The sequence below is a fragment of the Rhagoletis zephyria genome, unplaced genomic scaffold (genome assembly GCF_001687245.7).
Source record: "Rhagoletis zephyria isolate East Lansing unplaced genomic scaffold, Rhagoletis_zephyria_1.1 Rzeph_scaffold_05454, whole genome shotgun sequence".
In the NCBI taxonomy this organism is placed as follows: Eukaryota; Metazoa; Arthropoda; class Insecta; order Diptera; family Tephritidae; genus Rhagoletis; species Rhagoletis zephyria.
In genome coordinates, this window is record NW_016162537.1 from 22,771 (window position 1) to 35,568 (window position 12,798).

General features: G+C 36.4%; 1 protein-coding gene across 1 annotated transcript in view; it reads left to right on the forward strand.

Moving 5' to 3' along the window:
* Window positions 1-12,798, forward strand: part of LOC108372117 (Ca(2+)/calmodulin-responsive adenylate cyclase-like) — a gene marked incomplete at both ends in the record, with an annotated part of 35,878 nt that overhangs the window by 16,486 nt on the left and 6,594 nt on the right. The window contains 2 exons of the mRNA XM_017627769.1: window positions 5,261-5,371; window positions 12,526-12,766. Of these exons, the coding sequence (XP_017483258.1) occupies window positions 5,261-5,371; window positions 12,526-12,766 (352 nt within the window). The remainder of the gene's footprint in view (window positions 1-5,260; window positions 5,372-12,525; window positions 12,767-12,798) is intronic.

Here is a 12,798-nt window from a genome sequence, read left to right on the forward strand (position 1 = left end):
AAAGTGCCTTCAAATATAAATACATCCTTAGCAAAAGCCTAATGATTTATGGCGACCATTAATTTACTGATATTAGGGTGGTACCTTGGGGTGTACAGCTTTTTTCTGGTGCGGTCTAATGTGTATACAAATTATGTTTATGTGTGTCTTTTAAATTTTATGAAGTGATACTCACCGTAAAAATACTGAAACCGACAAAAATGCAAATGTTGCCGACAACGAAACATACTGAGGGAGCGAGCATTTTCTGTGTGCCTCACTATGATGACCCAACATGAGTAATTCTTCTTCCAACGAAGGTGCATGTGTTGTGACATTACTAGCACAGGGATGGTTCATAACGAATTTTTTATTTTGGGCGAAAGAAGGGGTTGGCTCTTTTACATTTTTTGTCATAGCTTCTACATTGACCGTTCCATCGATATATCGTTGTTTTTGTCTCGAGGAGGTCTTTTTTTCAAAGTGCGTTCTAATACGTACCCACCAGATCTCAGTTCTTGTCACTCTAACCAAAAAATCATGAAACTTTTACCAAGGAAGTATCTCCATTATTCCAATGGAACTATGTATTAAAAAAAAATGTTACTGTCGTATGTACGTGTATGTAAAAAGAGACCTATAGGTTCCGCCATAAAGAAATTTCCAAATTGCCTCGCAAAAATACTGTACCCTACGGTACGGCGAATTTTTTTGTTTGTAATGTAACGTACGCGTCAGCGTTGCCACAGACACACTTTTTTTCCTACCAAAATTTCCTACCATAACCAACCAAAACCTACCAAAAAATTTTTTGAGTTTTAGTATTTTCATTCATTGCCAAATTTATTAAAAATATAGCTAAAATAACATAGGGTTGCCAGATTTTTTATGCGCGAAATCAGTACGTAAGGCGTTTTCATGCTAAAAGAATCAGTACTTTTCAGTGCATTTTTCTTCAAAGCAAAATTATGAATGTAAGTATCAGATAATACTTTAAAATGTCAGATATAGTTCATAAGAAAAGTGTTATTAATTTTAACATGAGTGTACACATTACTTTATATTGGTGAAATTTTTGAATAGCAATAATGAGATCATTTCCATCTTCAGTGTATAAATATTCAAAGAATTCTATATTTTTCATTTTAAAATTACTTTTAATATGAAGTTCACTTTAAAAAATGTTAATTAGGAGCCGGTTTCTTCCTTTGCGCCAGGAAGAAAACTTTACACTTAAGATCCTCTCAGTTGCTTCGTTTGAGTGTGTTATTGAAAAAAAAACGTAATTACATATTTTTTCAACTACGCAAAAACCTTGAAAGAATAAGAATTCGCTAAAAAAGAGTATCTAACTCTATATCTTGTATGCAAAACTCTTTTACAATGTGAGTAAATTGTAAGTTATAGGCAAACGCCATTTGAATATTCAAATTTGTTGTTATTAAACTGAAAGTTATTTTCGANTTATTGAAAAAAAAACGTAATTACATATTTTTTCAACTACGCAAAAACCTTGAAAGAATAAGAATTCGCTAAAAAAGAGTATCTAACTCTATATCTTGTATGCAAAACTCTTTTACAATGTGAGTAAATTGTAAGTTATAGGCAAACGCCATTTGAATATTCAAATTTGTTGTTATTAAACTGAAAGTTATTTTCGAGATGGCAAGCAAACCCGACAAAAAAAAGTCAGCCTCCTTTTTAAATAATTAAACCTCCAACATATCGAGGGGTTATATTCAATACCCTCTATCTACATTTTTCACAAAAATGAGATTCTAACATAAAAATCCACTTAAGACTTAACTGTCCTCGGTGATGTTAATGCTGGCTTTGTATCACGCTTGACAGAAGAATTTACTTTTAAATTGCAAAGTCAGAATTAACACCAGTGATGACAAATGAGAGCCAGAAGGGTTCTAACATCACAAAGTTGTTTTTATGAAAATTGCAGATAGAGGCTATTGAATACAAGCCCTCGATATTAGGTTTGTTCCACAAGCTACTTGTAGAAAAACTCGAGCAAAGTTCAAACTGTTTATGTATATCAAAGAAACTCTAAAGGCCCGTCCACGTAGAACTTTGGCGTTGCGTTGGCGTCGCTTCAACCGCCGACTATAAATACATGAATTCAAATGCACCCGTCCACATAGCCAAATTTCGACAACGCTCACTCCAACACGAAGCAAAAAGATGGCCAACTCTCAACTTTTCGCGTGCGTAGCTCGTCAGCTGTTGCAAATAAATACAATTACAAGAAATATCATTTTGATTGCAATTATTGATATGAAATATTAATTTATCTGTCATTAGTATGTTAATTTAGGGGCCCAAGCATTCTTTGCCCAGCGTTCATTGTAGCAAGCATACTTTTAACGTGCGTTCTGTCAAACCAAACCAACGCGAAAGTTCTATGTGGACCGGCCTTAAAACTTAGTTGTGGAACGCGTATGTGTAGCTCGAAGTTCTTCGAGTAGATTGTGGAAAAAACCTATTATCGCAACTGGTTCGTAACGACCCGGCGATATGTCCGTAAAACGATTGATATCAGAAAATCCTAAAGTTTTTTGTTTGAATTCAAAATTCACTACAAATCAGTGCAAATTTTGAAAAATCAGGACATTAGCGTACTGATTGAGGAAATGAATAAAATGAGTACAAGAGTTGAAAAATCAGTACTGTACTGATAAAATCAGTACGTCTGGCAACCGTAATATAACATTTAGTAAAACTATAACACGGCTAGTAAAATAAAAACAAATTAACTACGTGTAACGAACAGACTTATCGTCACTAGATACGAATAAAGACGCGATTTCAAAAGATGACAGCGAAAAAAGACGCGTGAAAAAAAAATTCGGCGAAGAAAGACTCTTGACATAGGTGATGGCAAGAAAGCCGCGTTAACTTCTTTGAAGGCAAACGTAACTTATGTTCGTGGTCAACTATGTTTGCGAGTGTAACAGTATACGATTTCCCCAAAGAGTTTTTCCGGAATGATGTTGAATCCATGTTTACGCATCTTTTTTCGCAAATTTTTTTCACCCGTCCTTTTTCGTCGTCAAAACACCCAAGCGTCAAGGAGTATCAATCTACGATTCATGCTTCGTGGACAGGCACATAGAATATACCCTGGGGTTTCCTTCACCAGCCCACAAAATCTATAGTCCATCTCTACAGAAAGACCCATTTAATTCAAACGGTACGTTAACATGCAGTGTGCTGTCTGGTTGGCAGTAAAAGTTTTAAACTCAAGGTGTCTTTCGGAGTTCCTCCAGGAAAGAGTCATGAATCTCTTTGATTGTCTTATTCCCTTTGACTTTCGCCAGTGAGCAACAATTTGAAAACCTCCGCCTGGAATATGGTTGGGTACGAGCCCATTGACAGACTTTTCTTCAATCTTGGTCCACGTACGCCACAAATTATATCGCTACCTAAAGGTGTAAAGGTGCCTAGTCCATTTTTTTCACACCTTAGTTTTTGATACAGAATGACAGGTAATACGAAACTACATCGTTTTTTCGCCTCCCCTGAATAATGGCAATAATAAGGGTTTACGTTTGTACTTAGGATTCAGGTATATTTACATGTTTGCGGCTACCGCTATACGAACTCACCTGTGAAATATTCGTGTAAAAAGGGTTGCTAAAATATTTGGAGATACATATTTTCTATTTTGAGCAAATAACTTTTACTCATTGTCCCGAAACCTACCAAAATCGCATCAACCCTACCAACCCACCAAATGGAAAAAAACCTACAAGTTTTGGTAGGAAAAGCTCATGTGTGGCAACACTGGTACCCGTACACTGAGAAAAAAACACGTTGTAGAAATGAAAATTTTTTATTTGATTTGATGTTCGTATTTAAACCAAGGGAAAAGTGATAAAAAAGTTTATATTTCCATTGTATATGCACTACATATTATGGAAATATTCAATTCAAACATGCCCGTATTAAAATGAAGCATTTTTCACTGCACGGATGGCGTTTTGCACGTCTCGGATGCTTTCTATTATTATTACCTTCGTTTTATTAGCTCGGATGTAACTATGTAATATTGATGCGCCCAAAAGATGCAGCGATTTCTATTCTCAAGTTACATACCTGATGACAGTACGAATGGCAATTATAATAGGGACGTTTTAGTTTTTAAACTATAATTTTATTCATATGTAATTGAGAAAGTATATGTATACATACATGCATGTTTATTTGGACAAATGCACTAATCGCGCGCTGTGATGTTGATTCAAACCAGAGCTGGAAAACTATCGATGGTCGTGTCCATCGATAGTTTCGATAATCGATATTCACAACCATAGATAGTATCGATACTATCGAAAATGTCGACACTATCGATAGTACTAGCGATAGTTTTGATTAAAGAAGTCTAAAAATTAAACACAAGAATGTGAGATCAAAATATGTCCATATTTTCGTTAAGGAAAAAAAGTTTATCAACAATTTTTGGCTTCAACCCAGTCGGAAAAATAGTAAGGCATTACATGCGTGCTAAATAATATAATGTATTTCTTACGCGTTCTCGATAATATTACTGCTAACTATGTTATCAGCATTCTAATGTATTCAAAAAGTTCCAAAAATTTCATATTAAAACACATTCATTTCTCGACACTAGATAATGCAAAATTGAATGCCCCACTTTTCTTAGGACATCGCCCTGGGAAAAAATTACATTTTCGAATGTGAAAAGGGTTGTTTTACTGATTCGATTACTATACATTATTATTTTCCCACTGGGAAGCAGCATCTGCGCTCTGAAATTATTTGCCGCCGGCTTTAACTCTCTTTTAATAATTTATGTATAAGTGAAAACTATCGATTGTGATTACAAAACCATCGATTTTTTCGATAGTAAAACACGATCGATAGTCTTCCAGCTCTATTTCGAGCCCAACAATTGAAAACACATTTACATGAATGGCTGTAGCTGAGTGTGCAAAGACCCTTGATACGATTGGTTGCTGCCAAGAGAGTCCGGGTTCCATTACCACCAGACGGAACATAAAATTGTTGTTTTTTTCTTCTTAATTAAGAAAAAGCATCTGTGCACTTCACAACGACCTATTTTATAAAGTACATACTCGAATTTAAAGCAAGTTGGGTTGGTGCTCTTTCATATGCGTATTTTTTTTAATTTAGCTTTTTTTTAATTCTAAAATTTTTTCCCTCAGTGCACATACATATTTAAATATGTTGTTCTACATATATATAAAATATTTAATACAATATTATATTTTTTTTATTTTTATCACAGTTTGCCAATCATTTTTAAATCGTTGCTGATATTGTTGATGGGAACCATTTATGGACTTTTCATTGAAATGTCTCACATAAATATTTTCGATTGTTATGACAGCAGAGTGAAGTAAGTATTATTAAGTGTATGTATGTAAATATATTAATAATTATTAATACGATTTTATCCCAATTATTGTGAGTTTTCGGGTGATATGAGGCCATTACGACCAGAATCAAGGCATATTCAACAAGGTAGAAGTGACAATTCAGTCGAGCTCTCTCATACCTGACTGTTATGTCAAAAAACGTAAACAAAGAAATTAACCCTTTGTTATGCATGTACCATATTTGATAAAATTCAATATCTATGAAATGAAAGTTTTTGTAAATATGAAAATATTTAAAATCACATTAAAATCGGCTTCATTTTAGTTTTTGTATTTTCGTTTAATGTAAATGTGGAAATGCATACTTACTCAAAATTACACACTAAATGAAACACAATTATTTATAAACCCGTTTTGGCAATTTTCTTGTTTTTATTAGCCCAATGTTTTTGAGCATTTATTTTTTTATTCAAATACTTAATTCTAGAGTATATTCGACAGTTAAAAAAAAAAATGTTGATTTTTTCTTCTAAATTTACATCGGAACTTAACTTCAATAATTCAACTATTAAATTTTTGCAATGCGAAATTTCTTTTCCATTAAATTTATTAAAAATTACTTCCAGTTTCTTTATGTCCACAAGGAATTCTGGTTTAGGTTTTATCATACCACCATTTGACATTTGGTCTATACATGTATATGAGTAGGAGATTTTCTCCTCATATTCAGTAATGCTTAATTTCCGTATGATAAATCCAGCTATGTATGAAAAATAAAAACACGACTCTTTTCATATGGCATTATGAAAAAAGGAAAAGGGATGTTAAGAACCAGAACGTCGAATTTATAACAGTAAATGGTGATCTAAAGCGGTAAATTTAGTGGAACGAAATTGTATCATGGTGTTCGCGGAGCATTTGCTTATATGTATATGTTAATGTACTGCTTGTTTATGGCAGACTTACTCAGTTTGGGTCTGTGCACCAACAGCTAACTTCGTCCCCACAGACACCTCAGGAACGGCCGACACTTCAGATAACTCAAGCATTGAGGAATTGTATGGTAGAGGTACTGCACCTGGGAACAAACGCGTCCGCTTGGAAATACTCGGCAGAGCGCACCGCTCGTAATTCCTTTTCATTTTATTTTTGTATGTATGTATTTAAAATCAGTCGCACAGCTCAAAATTGAAAATTGAAATTAAAAAATTAAAATTTGAATTCTATAGGGTTAAGAGTTGACATTACAGTCGCAGTTCAAAAGAGAGAAATGTCGAAATCACTTCTACCTTGTTATGCCTTGGACCAATAGCCTTTCTACAAACACATAAACATTATAATTCTTATACTCAGCGATATCTAAATAATTTGTTAAGTCAAATCTAAAGAGTTCATTGCAGCTAATATCTGTTGCTATCTAAGTACATATTACATTATGAGAAAAACCGGCGCATATTCCGGTTATAAGCGCCCCTGGCACTTATTATTCTTCATGCCAAAGCATTGCCTCTTGTAAGGTGGTATTAAAGACTAGCAGTCTCTGTCCATCGATATACACTATAACAGAATGCTCCTCGTTTTTCAACACATCTCATTGTCGCTGGGTAACGCTTTACCACTGGAGTGCAGCGACCAATATGGTGAACTTGAAGCAAATGTACACTGGGCAAGCACAACCCTCTAAAGTCCCGCTCCAAAACTGTTGTACCGCTCGTCAGCTGGTCTTATCAGCAAGAATAAGCTCTCGTAGGAAGACTTCGTAAAGGTTCAAACAGGGCATTAGGTGGGCGAAGTCAATGTTACCAGAGTTCTATATGGAATCGTACTGAAGAGGGCAGATCGCTAAACGCCATTGGTCGGTGGAGAAAGTCTTAGTATCATCAAAATATTAAGCTCAGAAGAGCAAATGCGTTATAGACGAAGGAAATGAAGAAGATCCTGAGCAATAATAAAATTAGATCAAAGTCGCATTGTCTAATATTTACACCGTGTTCACAGGGTCTTACACATTAACATAGGATTACCCGGCAGTTGTGTGCGTGTGACACTGCCTTTAAACTTGTATTTATACGGATAATGTTAAAGAATGAACTATATCAAACTAACCAAAATTTAATAACAATAAAAATAATATTTTAAAACTTGCAAAAATTTGGTGTGGCTGTAATTTTTTCGGCTGGTGTACATAAGTTGAATATGATTACTCGGTCGTGCTATCATAATAGCACAATGCCACTAATATTTCACTTACAAACAAAATACGAATTTCAAAATTTCAACCCTGTTTGTGTGAAATATTTTATTTGCGTCAGTATTTTTCTTTTCATCAAACTATGTTGAAATAAAAGTGAAAAAAACACAGACATGAATATGGGCATACATACTACGAATGTATGTGTAGCGGCCGCTGTTGTGGAGTGGTTAGATCTGATTAATGTTAATTCTACCAAGGCTCCTTCAAGCTTCTTCAGTAGCTTTGAAAATAGACCGAAAAAGGAACCTCGATTTTCATTTATAAAAATATGCATATGTATTTGTATGTATAGATTAGATGATCATCACTGACTAATGTCAAACATATACCAATTCAGACTTCTTCTTCTTCATTGGCGCTGTAACCACCTAAGCGATTTTAGCCGACTCCAAAACAGCACGCCAGTCATTTTTCTTCTGTGTTACCTGACGCTAATTGGAAATGAAGCCAAGTCCTTCTCCACCTGGTCTTTCCAACGCAGAGGAGGCCTACTCCGTCCAAGGTAGCACTTGTTGGCAAGAGTGATTCTCCATTGGATTTCAAGGCTGACATTATTATTGGTGTTAATGCTGACAAGCGCCTTGTTTCAGAATAATATATAGATTCCCAAATAAATGATGTGGCTACTTTATCAAAATTGTAACTGTCAACAGTGATGTCGGTGCCAAGACGCGTATGCTCTGACTGTGTGAAGAGAGGAGATACTTCGTTTTGTCCTCGTTCACCACAGACCCATTCGCTTTGCTTCTCTATCCGATCCCGAGAAGGCAAAACAGACAAAGCCCTTGTTTTTACCGATAATATCGATGTCGTCGGCATGCGCCAGCAATTGTACGCTCTTGTAAAGTATTGTGCCTGTGCGGTTCAGTCCTGGGGTTCTTATTATCTTCTCCAACATCAGATCAAAGAAATCATTCGAAAAAGAGGTTCACATTGTCTGACGCCACGTTTGGTATCAAACGGATCGGAGAGGTCCTTCCCTATTCTGACGGAGCTAGTGGTATTGTTCAACGTCATTTTACACAGCCGTATTAGTTTCGAAAGCGGCTTTGAAATCGACAAATAGATGGTGTGTCGATCGTATTCTCGCGGGTCTTTTCCAAGGTTTGGTGTATTGTGAATACCTGATCTATGATGGATTTACCAGGCCTAAAGCCACACTGATAAGGCCAATCAGTTCATTGACGGTGGGCTTCAGTCTTTCACACAATACACTCGATAACACCTTATAACCTATACTCAGAAGGCTGATCCCGCGGTAGTCGGCGCGAATGGCGGGATCGCCTTTCTTGTGCATTGGGAAGAGCACACTTAAATTCCAGTCGTCGGGCATGCGTTCATCTGACCATATTCTGCATAAGAATTGATGCATGCATCTTATCAACTTCTCGCCGCTGTACTTGAATAGCTCAGCTGGCAGGCTGTCAGCTTCAGCAGCTTTGTTGTTTTTCAAGAGCGCTATCGCTATTCGTACCTCGTTATTGTCAGGTGGTGGAACAGTGGCTCCATCATCATAGACTGGGGACTCGAGTTCGTCTTCTCCACTAATTTCGGCGCTGCTGCCATTCGGTAGGGTGAAAAGTGTTCCCTCCATAATTTAAGTACATTCGGGACATCGGTCACTAGGTCGCCATTGTTGTTCTTACAGGCGTTCACCCTGGTCTTGAAACCTTCCGTAAGTCGCCTAACCCTTTGGTAAAATTTTCGGGCGTTGGTCCTGTCGACCAGCATCTCAATCTCTTCGCACTCACGTATTTCGGCCTCTCTCTTTTTATTGCGGCAAGTACGTGCTCTCAGAGAGCAGGCATGTGAGTCGAGTGGCGAATAAATTGCCCGTCTGTTGTGATTGCAGCTTTTCGACGTTAAGCATTCCTTGCATTGTTAGGCGCACATTTTTTGCTGCTAAGAGATAATGGCCCACGGAGTTCGCGCACGTCTAAAACGCTGGAAGCAAGCCTTTTGTCTATCACAACATGGTCGATTTGGTTTCACGTTTTTCGATCTGGAGACAGTCATGTAGGTTAATGGATCTTTTTATGCTTGAACCTAGTACTGCATACTACCATGTTTCGGGCCCGATGAAGTCGATAAGCCTCAGTCCGTTATCGGACGTTTCGTCGTGGAGGCTGAATTTTCCGACATTGGCGCCAAAGATCCCTTCCTTGCCCACCTTGGCATTAAAATCACTAAGCCCGATTTTGACATCCTGTCGGAGGGCAGCGCTCATATGTACTTTCCAAGCGCTCATAGAAGAAATCCCTGGACGCCTCGTCCTTCTCTTCCGTCGGAACATGGGCGCTTTGATGCGGGTTATGGCTAGACGTTCGTCCACCGTGGTGAATGCCAGTATTCGGCGACGGAGGCTCTCTCCTACCACGAATCCAACACCGAATTTTCGCTCCTTTCCGTGGCAACTGTAGTAGACGTCGCAGGGTTCACACTTACTTACTTACTCGCATTTCTTGAATGGCGGTGATGTCAGCCTTTCTTCTTCCCGACGACATCAACCAGCCGGGCAGAGGCACCTTCCCCATTAAATGGGGTCAAAAGTCAAAAGTTTTCTACTTCGGAGCACGGAATCATCCCCCAATTCAGACTGCAAATAAGTATTTCGATTATATTGAAAGAACGAACGAAAGTTTCGTACATTGTACAAAAACCAAGACTACTAAAATTTTTCGTAGCACTTATACGAAATTTTGTTTTCAGTGAAGCTTTCAGAAAATGTTAGCAAAGTCTGGGGGGCTCGGCCCTATTTCATAAAAATTACAGGTGCGACAATTGTCGATTTTTCTTGATAAAAACATAGTAAGGTAAAACCGTTCTCTCAATTTGTCGGCCATGATTTTTTTTTTGAAGTTTGCCAACATTTTTAAATCATATAAAATTGAAAGTAAAAAAAAGGAATTGTTCAAAGTGGTTGTTGTTTGAGATTGAAAATGAAAATGTGTGTGTGAGTTCGTGTGTAAAATTTTAAAATTAAATTGCTTGCAAACGTCAAGAATTTGAAAAATTCCTCTCAGCGGTTCTACCTTCCTATTTTTTGATCATGGATTTTTCTATAAAATTCCAAAAATTTTTGTGAAAGTTTTCGGAAAGCGACAATGACATTACTGCAATATTTACCATGTTTATATGGTCGTTCAATTCGTTCTAAGTAAAACCATGTTATTTGGACAAACACACATGTAAACTCATTCCTAAATCGAATTGAAACTTTTAACCGTGCCACCATAAATCACATTTTGAATACGAGTGAAGAGTTGTTGAATCGTGTTAAGAGTGCATATATATACAGGATTTGTCCACACGTTTGTTCCATGCAACTCTGTATGAAGTAAAACATTTAAATAGTTCTTAAAATTACATTTAGGCTAAGCTTTGTTATAAAATTAATAGCTAATATCCTTTTTTCTTGGCTGTTTGAGTATTTAATTATTATTTTTCCATGTTTATTATTTTAAAGAATTGCAACATGTATTAACACGGTTGCATCGGGATGAACTCTGTTTGAAAGCGTGTTCGATCGACTCATTTATTTTGTTGCATATAAACACTTGCATTTCAAGCGAGCTACTCTGACACGAGTTAATTCGATACCGCGCTTGGTGCCATATAAACAAGGTAATTGTCGACAATGGTGATGACAATTGTCACTCTGACAAATTTGTCGCGACAATAACGACAAAACTAAATAGCTTCGGCTGAATGTTTTCACAGCAGAATTTTGTAAATTTATTTATATGGTAACTAAACGCATTTAATTACTTTTCGAGTATTTGAATATTTCTTTAAACTAAAATAATGAATTTGCATTTATTGCATATCGATTATATACAAATTTCATTCATTTTCAATGAATTTTCCTATGGAATTAATTCGGTGGTGACAATTGTTTTTATGAAACAAAACACCCACCAAGCTGTCGAATTGTCCCTGACAATACGGTAAGTGCCTGTCATTACAAAATTATCACCCCCTAGTCTGAGGCCTATTTAAAAAAGCGACAGTGATAATTTTGTAACGACAGGCATTTTCCATGTTGTCAGTAACAATGCGACAGCTTGGGGGTGTTTTGTTTCATAAAAATAATTGTCACCACCGAATTAATTCCATGAGAAATTCCATTGAAAAAGTGTCATGTCGGGGTTTAAAATTGTCGTAGACAAAATTGTAATTTATATGTAAATCATATGTAATAATTGCATTTGCGTTATTTTAGTTTCAAGAAATATTAAAAGTATTGAAAAGTAATGAAATGCGCGCAATTACCATATAAATAAGTTTACAAAGCTCTCCTGTGAAAGCTTTACGACGGAGCTATTTGGTTTTGTCGCTATTGTCGCGACAATTTTAGCAGAGTGACAATTGTCAGCACAATTGTCGACAATATTTCATAATATCACTGTCGTTTTCTAAAAATTTTCGCAGTTGCCTACAAGCGTATATGAAACAGAAAAAATGTCGCCGACAATTCTGGCATTGAAATTTTATAGAAAAATCGACAATTGTCGCACCAGTCACTTTTATGATATAGGCCCCTGATTTACCGTAAAATTGTCGCACAGAGTAATCAGCATTGAAATAGCGGGGAATACCTACTAAATGCCTCACTCCCTCGTAAAACAAGCCGCTTTTCAAAATGGTGTAATGACTGTTAAATATCTGCGTCAAACGCGAATACAGGTAAAGTAAATGTACATACTGCTCATACACATGGATGTACATATGTGTGTACATACGTATTTGAAAGTCCTTGTTATTTCTATGAAATTGTTGCGGCCAGATACTATTCAGATTATGCTGATTATAAATTTATTTTTCATTCATTATGTAGAATATAAAGATTTAATCTATGTCCTTCGCTTTGATTAAATTCATTTTATTTTTTATTTTATATTTTGTCGCCTACCTTCACAGCTCATCCATTCCGCTCCATTTGATCTCATTGGCGCGTATTATAATTTTCATGATTGCAATATTGGTACATGGACGTTTGGTTGAGTGGACGGCACGATTGGATTTCCTCTGGCAGCTGCAAGCATCACAGGAGAAAAAGGAGATGGACGTTTTACAGGAATCAAATAAACGGATCTTACATAATTTGCTGCCAGCTCATGTGGCTGCACATTTTCTCGATAACCAATTTCGCAGCAATATGGTAAATAGTTTGTTGCTTAAAGAAAAAAAAAA